This window comes from Megalobrama amblycephala, linkage group LG11 (genome assembly GCF_018812025.1).
Source record: "Megalobrama amblycephala isolate DHTTF-2021 linkage group LG11, ASM1881202v1, whole genome shotgun sequence".
NCBI lineage: Eukaryota > Metazoa > Chordata > Actinopteri > Cypriniformes > Xenocyprididae > Megalobrama > Megalobrama amblycephala.
This window is the reverse complement of record NC_063054.1, coordinates 3,813,292-3,830,095: the sequence shown is the minus strand read 5'-3', so window position 1 is coordinate 3,830,095 and position 16,804 is coordinate 3,813,292. Positions and strand designations below refer to the sequence as shown.

The 16,804-nt window shown below is 36.3% G+C and overlaps 1 protein-coding gene across 4 annotated transcripts in view; it reads left to right on the top strand.

Moving 5' to 3' along the window:
- The first annotated feature begins 857 nt into the window (after positions 1-857).
- The window catches only part of si:ch211-278j3.3 (E3 ubiquitin-protein ligase RNF19B), a 29,379-nt gene continuing 13,432 nt past the window's right edge, over positions 858-16,804 (top strand). Inside the window, exons 1-6 of one of the 4 annotated variants that reach the window (XM_048208375.1) lie at positions 858-1,080; positions 4,245-4,638; positions 7,708-8,168; positions 11,285-11,487; positions 11,571-11,718; positions 16,279-16,441. In XM_048208375.1, the coding sequence (XP_048064332.1) occupies positions 4,480-4,638; positions 7,708-8,168; positions 11,285-11,487; positions 11,571-11,718; positions 16,279-16,441 (1,134 nt within the window). In that variant the 5' untranslated portion in view covers positions 858-1,080; positions 4,245-4,479. The remainder of the gene's footprint in view (positions 1,081-4,244; positions 4,639-7,707; positions 8,169-11,284; positions 11,488-11,570; positions 11,719-16,278; positions 16,442-16,804) is intronic. The other 3 variants (XM_048208373.1, XM_048208376.1, XM_048208374.1) reach the window with 3 other exon arrangements.

The window sequence follows — 16,804 nt, the reverse complement described above, 5'->3', positions numbered from 1 at the left end:
TTGTTATGGGCGTAATAATTACTAATAATTATTCTTAATTTGCTTATTACATTATAACAACAGCCTCAACAATATTATATTTTATTTTATTTTATTATTTTATTTTATTTTATTTTATTTTATTTTATTTTATTTTATTATGCATTTCCGGGTACATTTTTGCCTTTCTATTTTTACATTTCTCTTTTCATGGAATGTTTATGGAATGTTTTTAATATAGCTAAAATAAAGGAAGGCCTTGTGTTAGATTTAGGGTATTTTTTTATTCATTTTTAGTGCTTTTGATTAATTTTTATAGGCATATTAACTAATAATTATTAGCTTTATTTGCTCATATTATAACAACAGCAGCAGTAGCAACATTATATTATATTATATTATATTATATTATATTATATTATATTATATTATATTATATTATATTAGGCAATATTATATTATAGCCTTACGCGTTTCCGAGTATATTTTGCCTTTCTGTTTCTCCATTTCTCTTTTTATTAAATGTTTTTAATATAGTCTAGCTAAAATAAAGGAAAGCCTTGTGTTAGATTTAGAAGTCCATATCAAAACCATGTACAGTCCATAATAATACACAGACGTCATCCTATGTTAGTTATATATATAACTAATATATTAATATCGTTGTCTTGTTATGTAATAGGCACATTTATATTTGCTAAATTACTGAACAGACAACAGATCAAGCCTTTTGTAGCTTTTTTATATAGCCTTTTGTTGTAGTTTTCAGGGGAAGAGATCGTTATCAGGTTCTGTTTCATTAACAAATGGCATATTGAGTGATTCAGCTCTCTCTCTCTCTCTCTCTCTCTCTCTCTCTCTCTCTCTCTCTCTCTCTCTCTCTCTCCGGTGTGCAGAGGAGGGAACCTCGAGGTTCAAGGGGATCTCCTCGCCAACGTCATGCGGCGAATCTCGGACCAGCGTCCAGCAGAACGCTCAAAGAAACCAAATAGGCGACGTTTTACAGCAGTGGGAGGAGCCTCGAGAGCTCGCGCGTCCTCAGCCGCTCGGTGGGAGGAGCCAACAGCCGATGGTGCTGAGCTGATAACGCACTGAGCGGAGGTAAGAGGCGATTTCTTTACATTATTGTGCGCTATCTTTTGCTCGGAAGACGATTTTGTCTCTGCTTTTGAGTATCATAAGCTGCATTTACGCGTAAAAGTGTATTATTTGGCAGGGGTGGACAGTAATACGTAATAACCTTGCCACTCCCTGCAGTGCTGTGATGCCCTGGTCAGACCTTCTGATTAATTAATAACACACATTCTGTTCGCAGACAACGAACCGCAGTGAAGGATTTAAAGGAGCGATAAACAGACATATTCCTGCACAGTTCAGAGTGCATGTTATTCTGTGCGCGATACAATGTATCATTAAAGTAACAGTTGGTGTAAATGTCGGATCCGCGATGCTCTCTTGGCCCTCAGTGTGGAGGTGTGTCCTCATATAACATCCTGAACCGATGCTTTCCCGATCACTGTTATTAGTCAGGGTGTTAATGGGTCCCCTCCCTCTTCATCAGAGCCTGATATCACTGTAAACAGAGCTATGATAGCATTGCTTCGGCTTTTGATATTTTAGGTTTTCCAAGTTGTTGCCCAACTTTGCTTAATGTGGTTAAACACGAGAGCCGTTGAGTGCATGTCCAGGAATAGTCCAGGGAAAAGAAAACACACCGAAGTCAATCCAAAGATCTCAGCCACAGGATTCTGCTCTATGGCCAGAGAAGCTATAAAACACATTTGAGCTTTGTCTCATCGCTGAGGTCCACTGCATTATGCATGATGAAACTATTTCTTTTCCATGCATTGATGGAAATGATCTATGCATTAGAATGCCTGAAGGCACGCTTGTGATAATTTAATATATCATGTGGCCTCCATTACAACTGTATAACCTTTTTTATTCACGCTTCAAGCTGGATCCAGTGCGTTTCAAACCCGGCTTGAGTGTTGAGTGACCTTGATATCAAGGGTCTGTGGTGTTTATTGGTTTGTGTTGAGTGATGGAGCCGTAAAGACACAGAGCCTTACGCTCATTACGTAATGCTGCTGATCTGAGATCAAAATATTGATCTTTTGAGGCCCATGCACTCTAAAAAATGCTGGGTTAAAAACAACCCAAGTTGGGTTAAATATGGACAAACTCAGTGGTTGGGTTAAATGTTTGACCAACGTGCTGGGCAGTTTTATTTAACTCAACTATTGTTTAAAAATGACTATATGTCTGGCTTAAAATGAACCCAAAATAGGTTGGAAATTAAAAATCAGACATAATTACTAGAGGCAATAATAATCAAAAGGTGAACAAGTTTTTAAATAAATGTTTATTGTTTAATTATTAGTCATTAAACTTATTATTAAATTTTAATTGATTAAACAGATTAATAAAGGTTAATTTCCCACCTATTTTGGGTTCATTTTAAGCAAGCAATATAGTATTTTTTAAACAATAGTTGAGTTAAATAAAACTACCAGCAGGTTAGGCAAACATTTAACCCAACCACTGGTTGTTTTTTGGAGTGTGGGATTTATGTTTTTCTCATTTAACAAACCATGATTTTCTTGTTTTAAAAGTGTAGTTGTTTTACTATTAAGACTCATTACCACTAGAATAATTCATTGATTTTCTTGTTATCTTTAATGACCATAAAGTACAGTTTTTAGGCCATATCTCTGAATTTAATCAGATTTAATGTGAGACCACATCATAATGTTTATCTGTAAAGCTCTGAATATGTTTTATCTAGGGCTGCAACGATTAATCGCGATTAATCGTTTGCAAAATAAAAGTCTGTGTTTACGTAATATATATGTGTGTGTTCTGTGTATAATAATTATGTATATATAAATACACACACATACAGGTATAAACTTTAGAAATATATGCATGTATTATAAATATATATATTTATATATATTTTATATTACATATGAACATAAATATTTTATATATAAATATAACATTTTTCTTAAATATATACCTGAATGTGTGTGTATTTATATATACATAATTATTATACACAGAACACACACATATATATTACGTAAACACAGACTTTTATTTTGCAAACGATTAATGCAGCCCTAGTTTTATATTATTATTGAATCATTTAGTTTGTATTCTTATTAGATAGCAAAAGAATTATGAACAATATGTCAAATGGAGTGTTATTTATTTTAGTCTTATGCATGTACTATTTTAGTGTTCATTAGGTTAATATTCTAAATTAGTTTGTGTTTATTTTTGTTAGCTTTTAATTTTAGTTTACGTTTTAGTAAATTTGTTGTGTGCTTTTGTCATTTTATTATTATTTTTTAAAAACATTTCAATTTAGTTTCATTTTTTCAGCTTAAGTTTTAGTAATTTTTGTAGTTTAAAGGATTAGTTCAGTTCAGAATTCAAATTTCCTGATAATTACTCACCCCCATGTCATCCAAGATGTTTATGTCTTTCTTTCTTCAGTCGAAAAGAAATGAAGGTTTTTTGAGGAAAACCTTACAAAGACTAAGTCAAACGACTTAATTGGAAGAGAAAATAAGATGTTTTTTTTTTGCCCTACCGCGGTACTTCTGCCTACGTCACGCGTGACCTTTCCAACTTGATTACGTAATGCGTGGAGCATCACAGAGCAGAGATGAGCATTTGTGGTTAAAAAGTATTTAATTTGCATTTTTTTCGAAAATGACAGATGGTTTCTCTAGATAAGACTCTTATTCCTCGTCTGGGATCATGTAGAGCTCTTTGAAGCTGCACTGAAACTGACATTTGGACCTTCAACCCGTTGAACCCCAGTGAAGTAAATTATCAGGACATTTTTATACTGAAGTGAACTAATCCTTTAACTTCAACTATATTTTTTTCAGTTAGTTGCCAAGACAACATTTCTCAGTTTTGAAGCCAGATATGTCTGCTCAATGCTTGAACATGATGTTCTGAAGTAATGTGTTTATCTGATGTGGAGTCAGGTGGAGGAGAGTAGCATTAACAAGTGAAAGTAAACCCCATCCTCCACATCAGAGCCTCTGAATCCTTCAGGGAACACAGAAGTCAGTCTCTGCCATTTTTTGTCTGTCTGGCATCTCCTTCTCCATTACATGTTGACTGTTGATATGAATGTACCAGACTGTGGTCCAGTTGGGAGATTAATTTCACAAGATGTTTTCTACAACAATCTAACTTTCACAATGTACTGATACTGTTCATATGTTTGTTTGTTTTTTCAGTTATGAACATCTGTGGTTTGTTTGGATAACTAAAGGAGCATAAAACATTTAATGTGAGAAGAAAACAAGGATGACCTTGATCAGGAAACGCTGCTGTGGATGATTTTCGTACTTCCTCACAATGGTCTGTTTGCCAGTGTTCAGCATCAGACCGTAAAGCAACAAACAGAGACACACAAACAAAAGGAGCTCGATCCGCTCATGCTGTTTTGGCTGGACGGTCCAGCTCTGAACAATGAAGAGACCCAAGCAGCAGTCCCAGTCCCTCAGTTTCCTCAGCTTCTTCAGCCGAAAGCCCAAATCTGATCCCAGGATTGAGAAGCCCGTCGGGAATTTGAACAAGGAGGAAGTGGCCATCACTCTCACACCCAATGAGCATGAACATGTGGAACAAGTAAGATGACATCTGTAACTCTTAAATATGTTTCAATTTAATCTCTGTATTCTGTAAGCAGTTGCTGTAATAGTTTTACCTGGTAGACACTTTATCGACTCACTTCCTTTCAGAACCATCATGCACAATTAGACTTGTGCCGATATTCGGTAATGCGATATATCGCGATAATGAATATGCACGGTATAGTTATCGTGGGCATTTCAAAATACCATAAATAATAATTTATTACCAATTATTTCATAAAATGCACAACACCGCTGTATTCAGCGTCAAAAGAACACGTGCTCAGATGTAAACAAGCCCAACGAGAAGCACATGGCGGAACGAGTGAAGGAGACGCGCTGAATGAAAGTGTGCGTTCACTCTCTGACAGCAGAGGGCGCTGATGGAACAGCAGAATGCAGCGGTTACCTCGGAAACCCCATAAACAAAGCAACTGCCCTGGTGAAGTTTTTAAAATGCCTCAAACATATACTTTAATATGGACTACAACATGCCCTAATGATTAGAAATGTTCTGATTATTTGTTATTGTTCAGTAAAACTTAAAAACATACGGCTTCATTAGTTAACATGTTAATTCATTATTACCAAACTGACAATGAAAAATAGGCTAATTATAAAGCATTAATTATTCTTAGTTAATGTTAATTTCTTAGTTACTGTTCAATAACATTACTAAAATCAAAAGGACTTATTTAATGGACCTTTTTATATATATATATATATATATATATATATATATATATATATATATATCAAATTAATCGCACATCAAATTTATCTGAGAAATTACCCCAAAAATATAATTTAAAGTCATTATTGTGTTAAATGTGAAAAGCATCAAACAGACAAAAAGTAGCTTTAGAAAGAAATGTTTTATTTGATTCAACATAGCATTTATTGCACATAACTTTTTAGGCTACAACGGCCATGAGAATGAGTAAATGATGACAGAATTTCTTATTTTTGGGTGAAATATACCTTAAATGTTTTTTTTTTGTTATTAAAATGGAAAATGAAATTATATATTTTTTTAATGAAATAATACTCTAAATAAGAAACCAAAACTGCCTTCATTCATTTGATTCGTTCAAATGGCTGATTCAATCAGGAATGAAGTAAATGGCTCTCTTTATGAATGGGCCGTTGAATCATTATTGGTTCACCCGATTGATTGGCTCAAAACGAGAATTAATTCAGAAACATTGCTGTGTTGCTCGGAGATGCACAATCGTTCTTATAGAAGCTTGTTTCCGCCACTAAAAAAAAATATAAAAGCTAATTGTGACTTTTTATCTCACATTTCTGACTTTTTTTCTCAGAATTGTGAAATTTAAACTCGCAATTGTGAGATATAAAGTCAGAATTGCATGTTATAAAGGCAGTGACTTTATATCTCGCAAATTCTGTCTTTATAACTCGCAATTGCGTTAAATGCGTTGATAATTTTAGCGCGTTATTTTTTGCGTAACTAATTAATTAAATTAACACGTTAAATCGACAGCCCAAATATATATATAATTAATGCCTTCACATGCTCTCTGAATTATCTTAAATACAAGTTTCCTAGGTAAAAATTGCACATGAACGCCCTTCCATTTCGATGAGCTTGTAATCACGACTTCAGAAGTGGGAATTATCAAATTTCCGATAGCACATGAAGGCAGCATATGGCATAATTATTGTAAATAAAAAGAGTGTGTCTACAACGATGTGGCAGAAATCTCACAAGTCTAAAATTCGTTCAAGTCGCACCTTCATTCACTTTAAACTGTCATCGTCTGTCAAAAACATGACTTTAGCGTCTTGGAACACAAAAGGAAATGTTATCAATGAAAATAAAACTGTACTCACACTGGACATTCGGGTGCCATTTGAACCACTTCCAGTGGGGCACCTCCATGCTCACACCCAATGAAAAATTAGATGCATGACATCCCTCAAACCATTTTATCTCATTTCTTTTATTAGGAGCATCTCATTTTTCCTGTTGCCAAGAAACAGAGTGTCATTTTCTTATTTAAAGATGCCATCAAACGTTTTTTTACAAGATGTAATATAAGTCTAAGGTGTCCCCTGAATGTGTCTGTGAAGTTTCAGCTCAAAATACCCCATAGATTTTTTTTAATTAATTTTTTTAACTGCCTATTTTGGGGCATCATTAGAAATGCACCGATTCAGGCTGTGGCCCCTTTAAATGCTCGCGCTCTCTGCCCCCTCCTGAGCTCTCGACTCTATCATTGCATAAACAAAGTTTACACAGCTAATATAACCCTCAAAATGGATCTTTACAAAGTGTTCATCATGCATACTGCATGCATGTGTCGGATTATGTGAGTATAGTATTTATTTGGATGTTTACATTTGATTCTGAATGAGATTGAGGCTGTGCTCTGTGGCTAACGGCTAATGCTACACTGTTGGAGAGATTTATAAAGAATGAAGTTGTGTTTATGAATTATACAGAGTGCAAGTGTTTAATAATGAAAATAACGACAGTCTTGTCTCTGTGAATACAGTAAGAAATGATGATAACTTTAACCACATTTAACAGTACATTAGCAAAATGCTAACGAAACATTTAGAAAGACAATTCACAAATATCACTAAAAATATCATGATATCATGGATCATGTCAGTTATTATTGCTCCATCTGCCATTTTTCGCTGTTGTTCTTGCTTGCTTACCTAGTCTGATGATTCAGCTGTGCACAGATCCAGACGTTAATACTGGCTGCCCTTGTGTAATGCCTTGAACATGAGCTGGCATATGCAAATATTGGGGGCGTACATATTAATGATCCTGACTGTTACGTAACAGTCGGTGTTATGTTGAGATTCGCCTGTTCTTCGGAGGTCTTTTAAACAAATGAGATTTATATAAGAAGGAGGAAACAATGGAGTTTGAGACTCACTGTATGTCATTTCCATTTACTGAACTCTTGTTATTTAACTATGCCAAGGTAAATTCAATTTTTAATTCTAGGGCACCTTTAATATAACACAAGTGAGAAAAAGTCATAACTTTCATTACTGCCCTCAGTCATTTTGTCTTTCCTCTCAGGACCGGGCTCACAGTGAAGCTGGATTAGAGGGCGGTAGGGATGGAGGAGACCCTGGGAAAGGGGACGGAGGTGGAGTGGGAGAGGACGAGGGAGGAGTGGAGTGTGGGAGCAGCGGCTCAATGGGTGTCCTGTCCTTGTCCTCCTCCAGTCAGGATCAGCTGCTCGAGCACCTGGTCGAGTGCCCGCTTTGCCTCCTGAGTCAACCACGCGGACACTTCCCTCGCCTGTCCTCCTGCCAGCACCGTGCCTGCACCGACTGTCTGCGCCAATACCTACGCATCGAGATTTCGGAGAGCCGTGTGGGTATCGCCTGCCCGCAGTGCCCTGAAGTGCTGGCTCTGCCCGATGTCCGTGCCATCCTGGATGACGGTGCACTGCTGGAGCGATTCGAAGAGTTTCAGCTGCGCCGCTTTCTGGCTGCTGACCCGGACACACGCTGGTGCCCGGCGCCAGACTGCAGGTTAGCACAGAAATGTGAACAGGGCTTGACATGAACACCCGCCAAACCGCCAAATGTGGGTGTATTTCAGCAGCTCCTACTAGACACTTTTGTGGGTTGAATTTTCTATATAATATATACTTTTTTCAGTTGTAGTCTTTTAAAAAGGCTTATGAAATAATAAACTAAGTGCAATGTAGTGTTGTCAAAAATATAGATTTTCGATACTGAAATATCTGAAACTCTCATTTTCTGCAGAATAGACACACGATACCAGCTGCTCTTTCTCTCTCTCTCTCATCTCTCTGACAGCGAGTCGACACACAAACCCTCCTCCCCTCACTCACTCGTTTCATTTGCTTCGGATGAATATTGTTGGTGTTACAGGGCTTGAATTTCGCCGTGGGATTGCTCGTATTGAGCATCATTTTTCTCATTCCTGCAGATTTTGGTGTGCCACATAAAGTCGCCTCTCAGTACTAAATTGAGTTTTTTTCACTGCTTATTGCGCTTAAACTGTCAAATACGCACAAAATAATGTCAAAATTCTGGTGAGTATTCATGTAAACACAGTGATGTTTGAAGTGAACATAAACAGTTGAGAAAGAAAACGCATGTGTAACAGTATAATGGATCAGTGCATCAGGTCTTAAAGTGACAGCAGCCTAATAAACCTGCTGCCAAATTATGAGATAATATTAAAAATATCTATATGGCAGTTTTCCCCATGGTACCAATGTCAAAATTGTGGCCAGTGAAAATGCTGAGTGGCTAGAAACTTTGGAAAAGCACTAGGATGAATGTGTTTGCTGAAGCACAGCAATTGTCCAATCCTCCATTATAGAGGGAGATTGTTCCAACATTTGATTGACTTGACATATTATAATACTCTGATTTCCTTTCATTAATATCTACAAAAGGTTTTAGATGTTTGTGCAATTTTTTTTTTTTTTTAATCTATAATTTATATTCATAGTGCTATAAAAAAGTGCAATGAATTTATCTTGGCAGTTTGTAACTTTGATTTTAAATATAAAGCAGAAATTTAACTTAAGATTATAATATTCATACTCTAGCTGATACTGGCAGATAGTTGTTTTTACATTATGGCTGATAAACGATAAATGACCGCTTTTAAAATTCTGTAGTATTTTATATACTGTATATATTTTTGTATTTAATAAATAAATAGAATTTTAAAAAATACAATTTTAACATTATTTTAATTAAAGACACTAAAACTAAAATCAGCAATGAAATGCTACGGAATTTACAGATCACAACATTATAAAGTATGAAAAATGGATATTCATTTTGAGATTCGCTAAAGTTTACATTTAGCAATGTCATTATTAATGTCTTAAAATATTAACTTTATATAATACATAAAAACCGGATCCCCTTTAAATTTTGCATGCATTTTAAATTTAGTTGCAACAAGTTAGATAAAAAACAAACTTTCTGACATAAAGGCACCACATAATATTATTACTCAGTGGAATTGCTTGTGAGAAGAAACTTTTTTTTCCAGTTCTTCTGGGGGAAAAAAATCTCTCAAAAAAGATTAATGTGGTCAAACTGTTTTTTTTTTTTTTTTTTTTTGGTTTGTTGCTGGTAGTTAGTTAGACCATGGGTTCTCCACCAGCTTAGCCAAGGTGGTCTATCAGCTCTAACCAGCCTGACTGAAATGGTCATCCTCAGTCTCAACCCAACTTTTACCAACTAAAAACCAAGTGAAGTTGGTTTTAGCTGGATTTTCAATGATCAAGAGTATAAGAAAGTGTCAGATCATTGTGTCACACACGCTGCAGCGTGAAGCACATTCTCCGCTGCATTATGGATAGTTCTGGAGGCTGGCTTTAGGTTTCGTAATGGTTACCGGATCGGGGTAGTGATGGGAATCTGTGGCTGTTTGGCATTTCTTGTCAACAAGACGGTATTAGGTGTCACCTGCAGTCGCTCCGCATGGGACTGAGAGAATCCTCTCTCTTTACTACTGAGACTGAAGCACACAGAATCAATGATGATAGCGGTAACCACCGGCGTCTATGGTGGCTTATGTTCACATATCAAATGATGTGTGTTTAAAATATTGATTAACAAAGCTGCATATTATTCTCATTTTAAATATCATTTGTAAGGCTGGGTATCGATACAGATGTCCCGATTCGATTCCGATTCACAAGATCTCGTTTCGATTCTATTCATTTAATTCAATGATTCAATTTTCACTGGCTTTCTGTACACAAAACTTGTGCGAGTTTTCTTTAGCGTCTCCTGAAAGGCGCATTAATGTCAAGATTAATGGCAATCAGATATTGGACCCTATCATAATCCCGGTGCAATGCAGCACCAGGCACGACACAAGTGTTTTTTGCTAGTTTCAGCCTGATGCAGTTATCATTTTCACATCCTGCACCACATTATTTAAATAGCAAATGCACTCGCCCCCATCTGTTCACCCATGAATGTGCTGGTCTGAAAACGAGGAGTGTTCAGGTGCATTGTTGGCGTGTAGCTATTTTGAGGAAACTGAATAGACTGTGACATTGACCAACAAAAACCTGCTCTAAAGTATTTTTTTTGTTATTTAAAGATTGTGTTAGTAATATACGCCTATAGGCGGGTGCACAAAGCTCGTACACTTTGCTTATTACACACACAGGGATGCGCAGCAGCACACAAACATGCCAAATATTAAAAATGTCTTTAAACTGACTCGTCAGGTTGAGGGTGTCTATATTCCGCCATGTAAATAGCGAATCCACCATGGTGCAAGTGCATCTGGCTTTTAAAGGGAATGGGTGAGGAGACTCTGATTGGTTTATTGCACGTTACGCCCAAAACACACTCATTAAGAGAATAGGGACAACCCTTTTAGACCATGCCCCTGGCACGCTGACCATTTTTTCTGTGGTTCAGACCATGCACTTAGATGGTTAAAGTAGGGCCCATTATATTCAATCTTTGTAGAAATAAATACAGAAAAAAGATCAATTTGTGGCTTTCGAGAATCAATATTGAATCGACCACGTTTTAAAAAAACGATTAATTGAAAAATCTATTTTTTTTTTGCCCAGCCCTAATAATTTACTTAATCACTAATGTTTTATTGTGTTGTTTCTGTCATTGATTAGCTATGCAGTGATAGCTTACGGCTGTGCGGAGTGTCCCAAGCTAAGCTGTGGTCGGGAGGGCTGTGAAACCGAGTTTTGCTACCACTGCCGCCAGCTGTGGCACCCAGACCAGACTTGCGACCAAGCCAGACGTCAGCGCGCTCGCCACACGTCAGGAGCCAATGATGTTTCCACGCTCTACGTGTTCAACGAGGAGCCCGGCGGTATGATTCAAATATTGAGGGAATAACCTAATATCCATCTGGTGTCCCAGCTAAGATGTTTGTTTCCGCCCTCGCTCTTTAAGATGCAGAGGAGATCAAGCCCTGTCCGCGGTGCGGCGCCTACATCATGAAGACTAACGATGGCAGCTGCAACAGAATGAACTGTACAGTGTGTGCCTGTCAGTTCTGTTGGCTGTGCATGCAGGAGATCACTGATGTGCATTACCTCAGGTACACACTTACACAACACACGCTCATCAGGTTACAGTAAGAGTAGTCGCACGTAGCCAGATCTTTGACTAATGGCTAACAGCTAAGGTCTCGTCTGCATTGTAGCAGCCCATTTAGACAGGAAGATATGGTCTGATTGACATGTGAAGCAACCAACCACGGTTCAGTTTAGATTTTATGCACTTTAAAGCTGGATTTATCTGAAATACTGTACACTACCGTTTGGGGTCAGATTTTTTAAAATAAATTAATGCTTTTATTCAGTTAGGACACGATCATTATGGAAGCTGGTTTCCGCCATGGAATAAAACAATTTAACGGTAATTTCGACTTTTTATCTCACAATTGCGAGTTTATATCTCACAATTCTGTCAGAATTGTGAGATATAAACTTGCAATTGTGAATTATAAAGTCCAATTCTGAAGAAAAAAAGACTTGACTTTTTTCTCAGAATTGCGAGTTTATATCCCACAATTCTGACTTTAACACTAACAATTGTGAGTTTATATCACAATTTTGACTTTATAACTCACAATTGCAACTTTATATTGCACAATTCTGACTTTAACACTAACAATTGTGAGTTTATATCACAATTTTGACTTTATAACTCACAATTGCGACTTTATATTGCACAATTCTGACTTTAACACTAACAATTGTGAGTTTATATCTCACAATTTTGACTTTAAAACTCACAATTGCGACTTTATATTGCACAATTCTGACCTCATAACTCGCAATTGCGAGTTTATATCCCACAATTCTGACTTTAACACTAACAATTGTGAGTTTATATCACAATTTTGACTTTATAACTCACAATTGCAACTTTATATTGCACAATTCTGACTTTAACACTAACAATTGTGAGTTTATATCACAATTTTGACTTTATAACTCACAATTGCAACTTTATATTGCACAATTCTGACTTTAACACTAACAATTGTGAGTTTATATCACAATTTTGACTTTATAACTCACAATTGCGACTTTATATTGCACAATTCTGACTTTAACACTAACAATTGTGAGTTTATATCTCACAATTTTGACTTTAAAACTCACAATTGTGACTTTATATTGCACAATTCTGACCTCATAACTCGCAATTGCGAGTTTATATCCCACAATTCTGACTTTAACACTAACAATTGTGAGTTTATATCACAATTTTGACTTTATAACTCACAATTGCAACTTTATATTGCACAATTCTGACTTTAACACTAACAATTGTGAGTTTATATCACAATTTTGACTTTATAACTCACAATTGCGACTTTATATTGCACAATTCTGACTTTAACACTAACAATTGTGAGTGTATATCACAATTTTGACTTTATAACTCACAATTGCGACTTTATATTGCACAATTCTGACTTTAACACTAACAATTGTGAGTTTATATCACAATTTTGACTTTAAAACTCACAATTGCGACTTTATATTGCACAATTCTGACCTCATAACTCGCAATTGCGAGTTTATATCCCACAATTCTGACTTTAACACTAACAATTGTGAGTTTATATCACAATTTTGACTTTATAACTCACAATTGCAACTTTATATTGCACAATTCTGACTTTAACACTAACAATTGTGAGTTTATATCACAATTTTGACTTTATAACTCACAATTGCGACTTTATATTGCACAATTCTGACTTTAACAATTGTGAGTTTATATCACAATTTTGACTTTATAACTCACAATTGCGACTTTATATTGCACAATTCTGACCTTATAACTCGCAATTGCGAGTTTATATCCCACAATTCTGACTTTAACACTAACAATTGTGAGTTTATATCACAATTTTGACTTTATAACTCACAATTGCGACTTTATATTGCACAATTCTGACTTTAACACTAACAATTGTGAGTTTATATCACAATTTTGACTTTATTACTCACAATTGCGACTTTATATTGCACAATTCTGACTTTAACACTAACAATTGTGAGTTTATATCACAATTTTGACTTTAAAACTCACAATTGCGACTTTATATTGCACAATTCTGACCTCATAACTCGCAATTGCGAGTTTATATCCCACAATTCTGACTTTAACACTAACAATTGTGAGTTTATATCACAATTTTGACTTTATAACTCACAATTGCGACTTTATATTGCACAATTCTGACCTCATAACTCGCAATTGCGAGTTTATATCCCACAATTCTGACTTTAACACTAACAATTGTGAGTTTATATCACAATTTTGACTTTATAACTCACAATTGCAACTTTATATTGCACAATTCTGACTTTAACACTAACAATTGTGAGTTTATATCACAATTTTGACTTTATTACTCACAATTGCGACTTTATATCATGCAATTCTGACTTTATAACTTGCAATTGACTCTTCACAAAGACCCGCCCCCTTAGTTACTGTTGCCTTGTCCGACAAGCCGTGGCTCTGTCACGCCACACACAGAGTGAAAAATACTTCGCAGAGCAAAGAGGACACTGACAACACGTCGACAGACAAGACAAAGCAGGTTAATTATGATATTAAACAAAGTCCCAGCTTTCAAACTGTGTAATTTGTTAAGAAATTTGAACAATAAAAAGCGTTTTGTGGCTCTTTAATGTGTCGTGACAGATCGCTGTAGCGCCTCAGCTCAAGCGGCTCGTGAACCGATCATCTCTTCCTACTAATTACTTAATAGCATCAAATAAACATGAATGAACATCAGGAGGAATGTTGTTTCAACCGCGGAAAGACGTAAATACACACCATTTTTCAAGTTCAAGTCCAACGAGGTTAATCTTCTAACTCCTGACTGCTTTGTCGGACAAAATGGCGGATTCGGCGTTATGATTGGTTAGATCGCTTGTCAATCAAACTCCCGACAAAGGGTCAATTGCGACTTTTTCACACAATTGCGAGTTTATATCCCACAATTCTGACTTTATAACTCACAATTGCGACTTTGTCAGGCAATTCTGACTTTATAACTTGCAATTGTGAGAAAAAGTCATAATTACCTTTTTTTTTATTTTGTATTCAGTGGCAGAAACAAGCTTCCATATTAAATTGATCAAAAGTGACAGTAAAGACATTTATAATGTTACAAAAGATTTCAAATAAATGATGTGTTCTAAACATCAAAGAATCCTGAATAAAAATGAAAAATCTACACATTATTAAAAGGGGTGAATATACAGTTTTGATCATAAATATCTCATTTACTTGCAGACTCAAATTGTTCTGGAGATTCGATGCATCTAACATTGAAAACTCTTCCTCTCAAATGCTCGTTGTATCAATTCTGTACATTCTAAAGACTGATTAAAAAAAGTGCTACCCTTGGAAGTCACATTAACCATGAGCATAGTTTCATAGAGGTGATTTTCTGAATGTGCCTGCGGTTTTGTATGCAAAATTTGGTCTATAGATGTGTGTTAGAGAATCTCATACTGTTAATACATGCATTCATTAATCGATTAAGCCACTGTAGGCTATTGTACACTTTCTAATTAACATTTACAGAATATTTATCCAGTGTGCAGAGCTTTCACAGCCAAATACAGGACATTTGTCTGCAAGCACATATCCCACATTCATCACCAGCAGTCACCAGAGTTTGTGATCTGTTATTAAGCTACTCTCCGACACATTCGGTCCAAGCTAAACAGGGGTAATTCTGCTGCACAAGAATGTCAAATATGTTTTTCTGGCCCTAGTATACTGAGTTTGTGCCGAGCTGCTTTTGTAGCCGACTTCATGAACGTTGCAGATTATCAGATTTGCTTAATTACTCTTAATCAACACAAGTCTTGCAGAAGCTGAGGCGTTTTAGAGGTCTGATCTTTAAAATAGCGACTTTGCTGCTACCAGTTTCAGTACGCTATCTCTGCACCAAAGCTGATTTCAAATAGATTTTTCCGCTCTTGGATGTCGGCCAGCACTGAATTTTGTCAATTAATCAGTACAAATCTTGCTTCATATTTCCCTGTCCACGCAACCCAACCCCCATGATTTGCCAGAAGCAGGTTTCTTAATTTAATGAACACCCCATTCGGCTCCAGCTGGCCGGAGAAAGATTTTTATGAAATGACAGAATACATTCATAACTCTGTAATCATTTACTCACCTTCATGTCATTCCAAACCTTTCTTTCATTGGTGGTTTGATGCGTTACATTACTAGTTACTTGAAAAAAAGTAATCTGATTGCAGAACTCATGTTACTTGTAATTCGTTACCCCCAACACTGGTTATGAGCATTCATCAATAATAAAGTGTTGTCTTCAAATATTTACTTCAAAATGGCTTTCAAGCTAGTAACACTTTGCACACAGAACAAAACAGGAAGTGACACTGACCATAGAGGATTGTAATTCACCCAGGCAGTGCATGAGACTAATCGAGGATGAGATCATAAAATATTGATCCAATGAGACAGTGTGTGTCTAGCTTTTATTGGCTAATATTCCTCGTCTTATCTTTAACCTCATGTCATGTCTATGCCAGTGTGGTTATGATACTGTAAATGAAAAATACACTTCCACTTACTTTCCTTACAGTCCCTCAGGCTGCACTTTCTGGGGAAAGAAGCCGTGGTCGCAGACCCGAAAGGTTTTGTGGCAGGTCGGCATGCTGCTCGGGGCTCCGGTGGTGATCTCACTCATAGCAGGCATTGCCATACCAGTCATCATTGTGGGCATCCCGATTTATATGGGCCGCAAGGTAAAGACTGCATTATTTGTCTCAAAGTGAGCTGCTATGTCTGTCCTCTCTGTGGAGAAATGGATCCAGTGAGCGTTTAATAGCTCTAGGAGGGTGAAAAGACAAGGTCAGCCCCTGGCTGTATGCTCATCATAAGAAAAGTGCTGCCGAATGTATATGTAAATTTATGTAAATCCACCAGACCTGTCCTCTTCACACAGCAGGTAAATGTGATATAGAAAATGTTTGCAAAGAAAGTAGAGAGTGTCATTGATTTATAGAGTTAATTTTGCTCTTTGGGACGTCATGAAAAAAACAGGATATTTTACAGTAATCAGATTAATCAGAAAACTCTCATTTGATTACTTCCTTTCCTTTGTTATG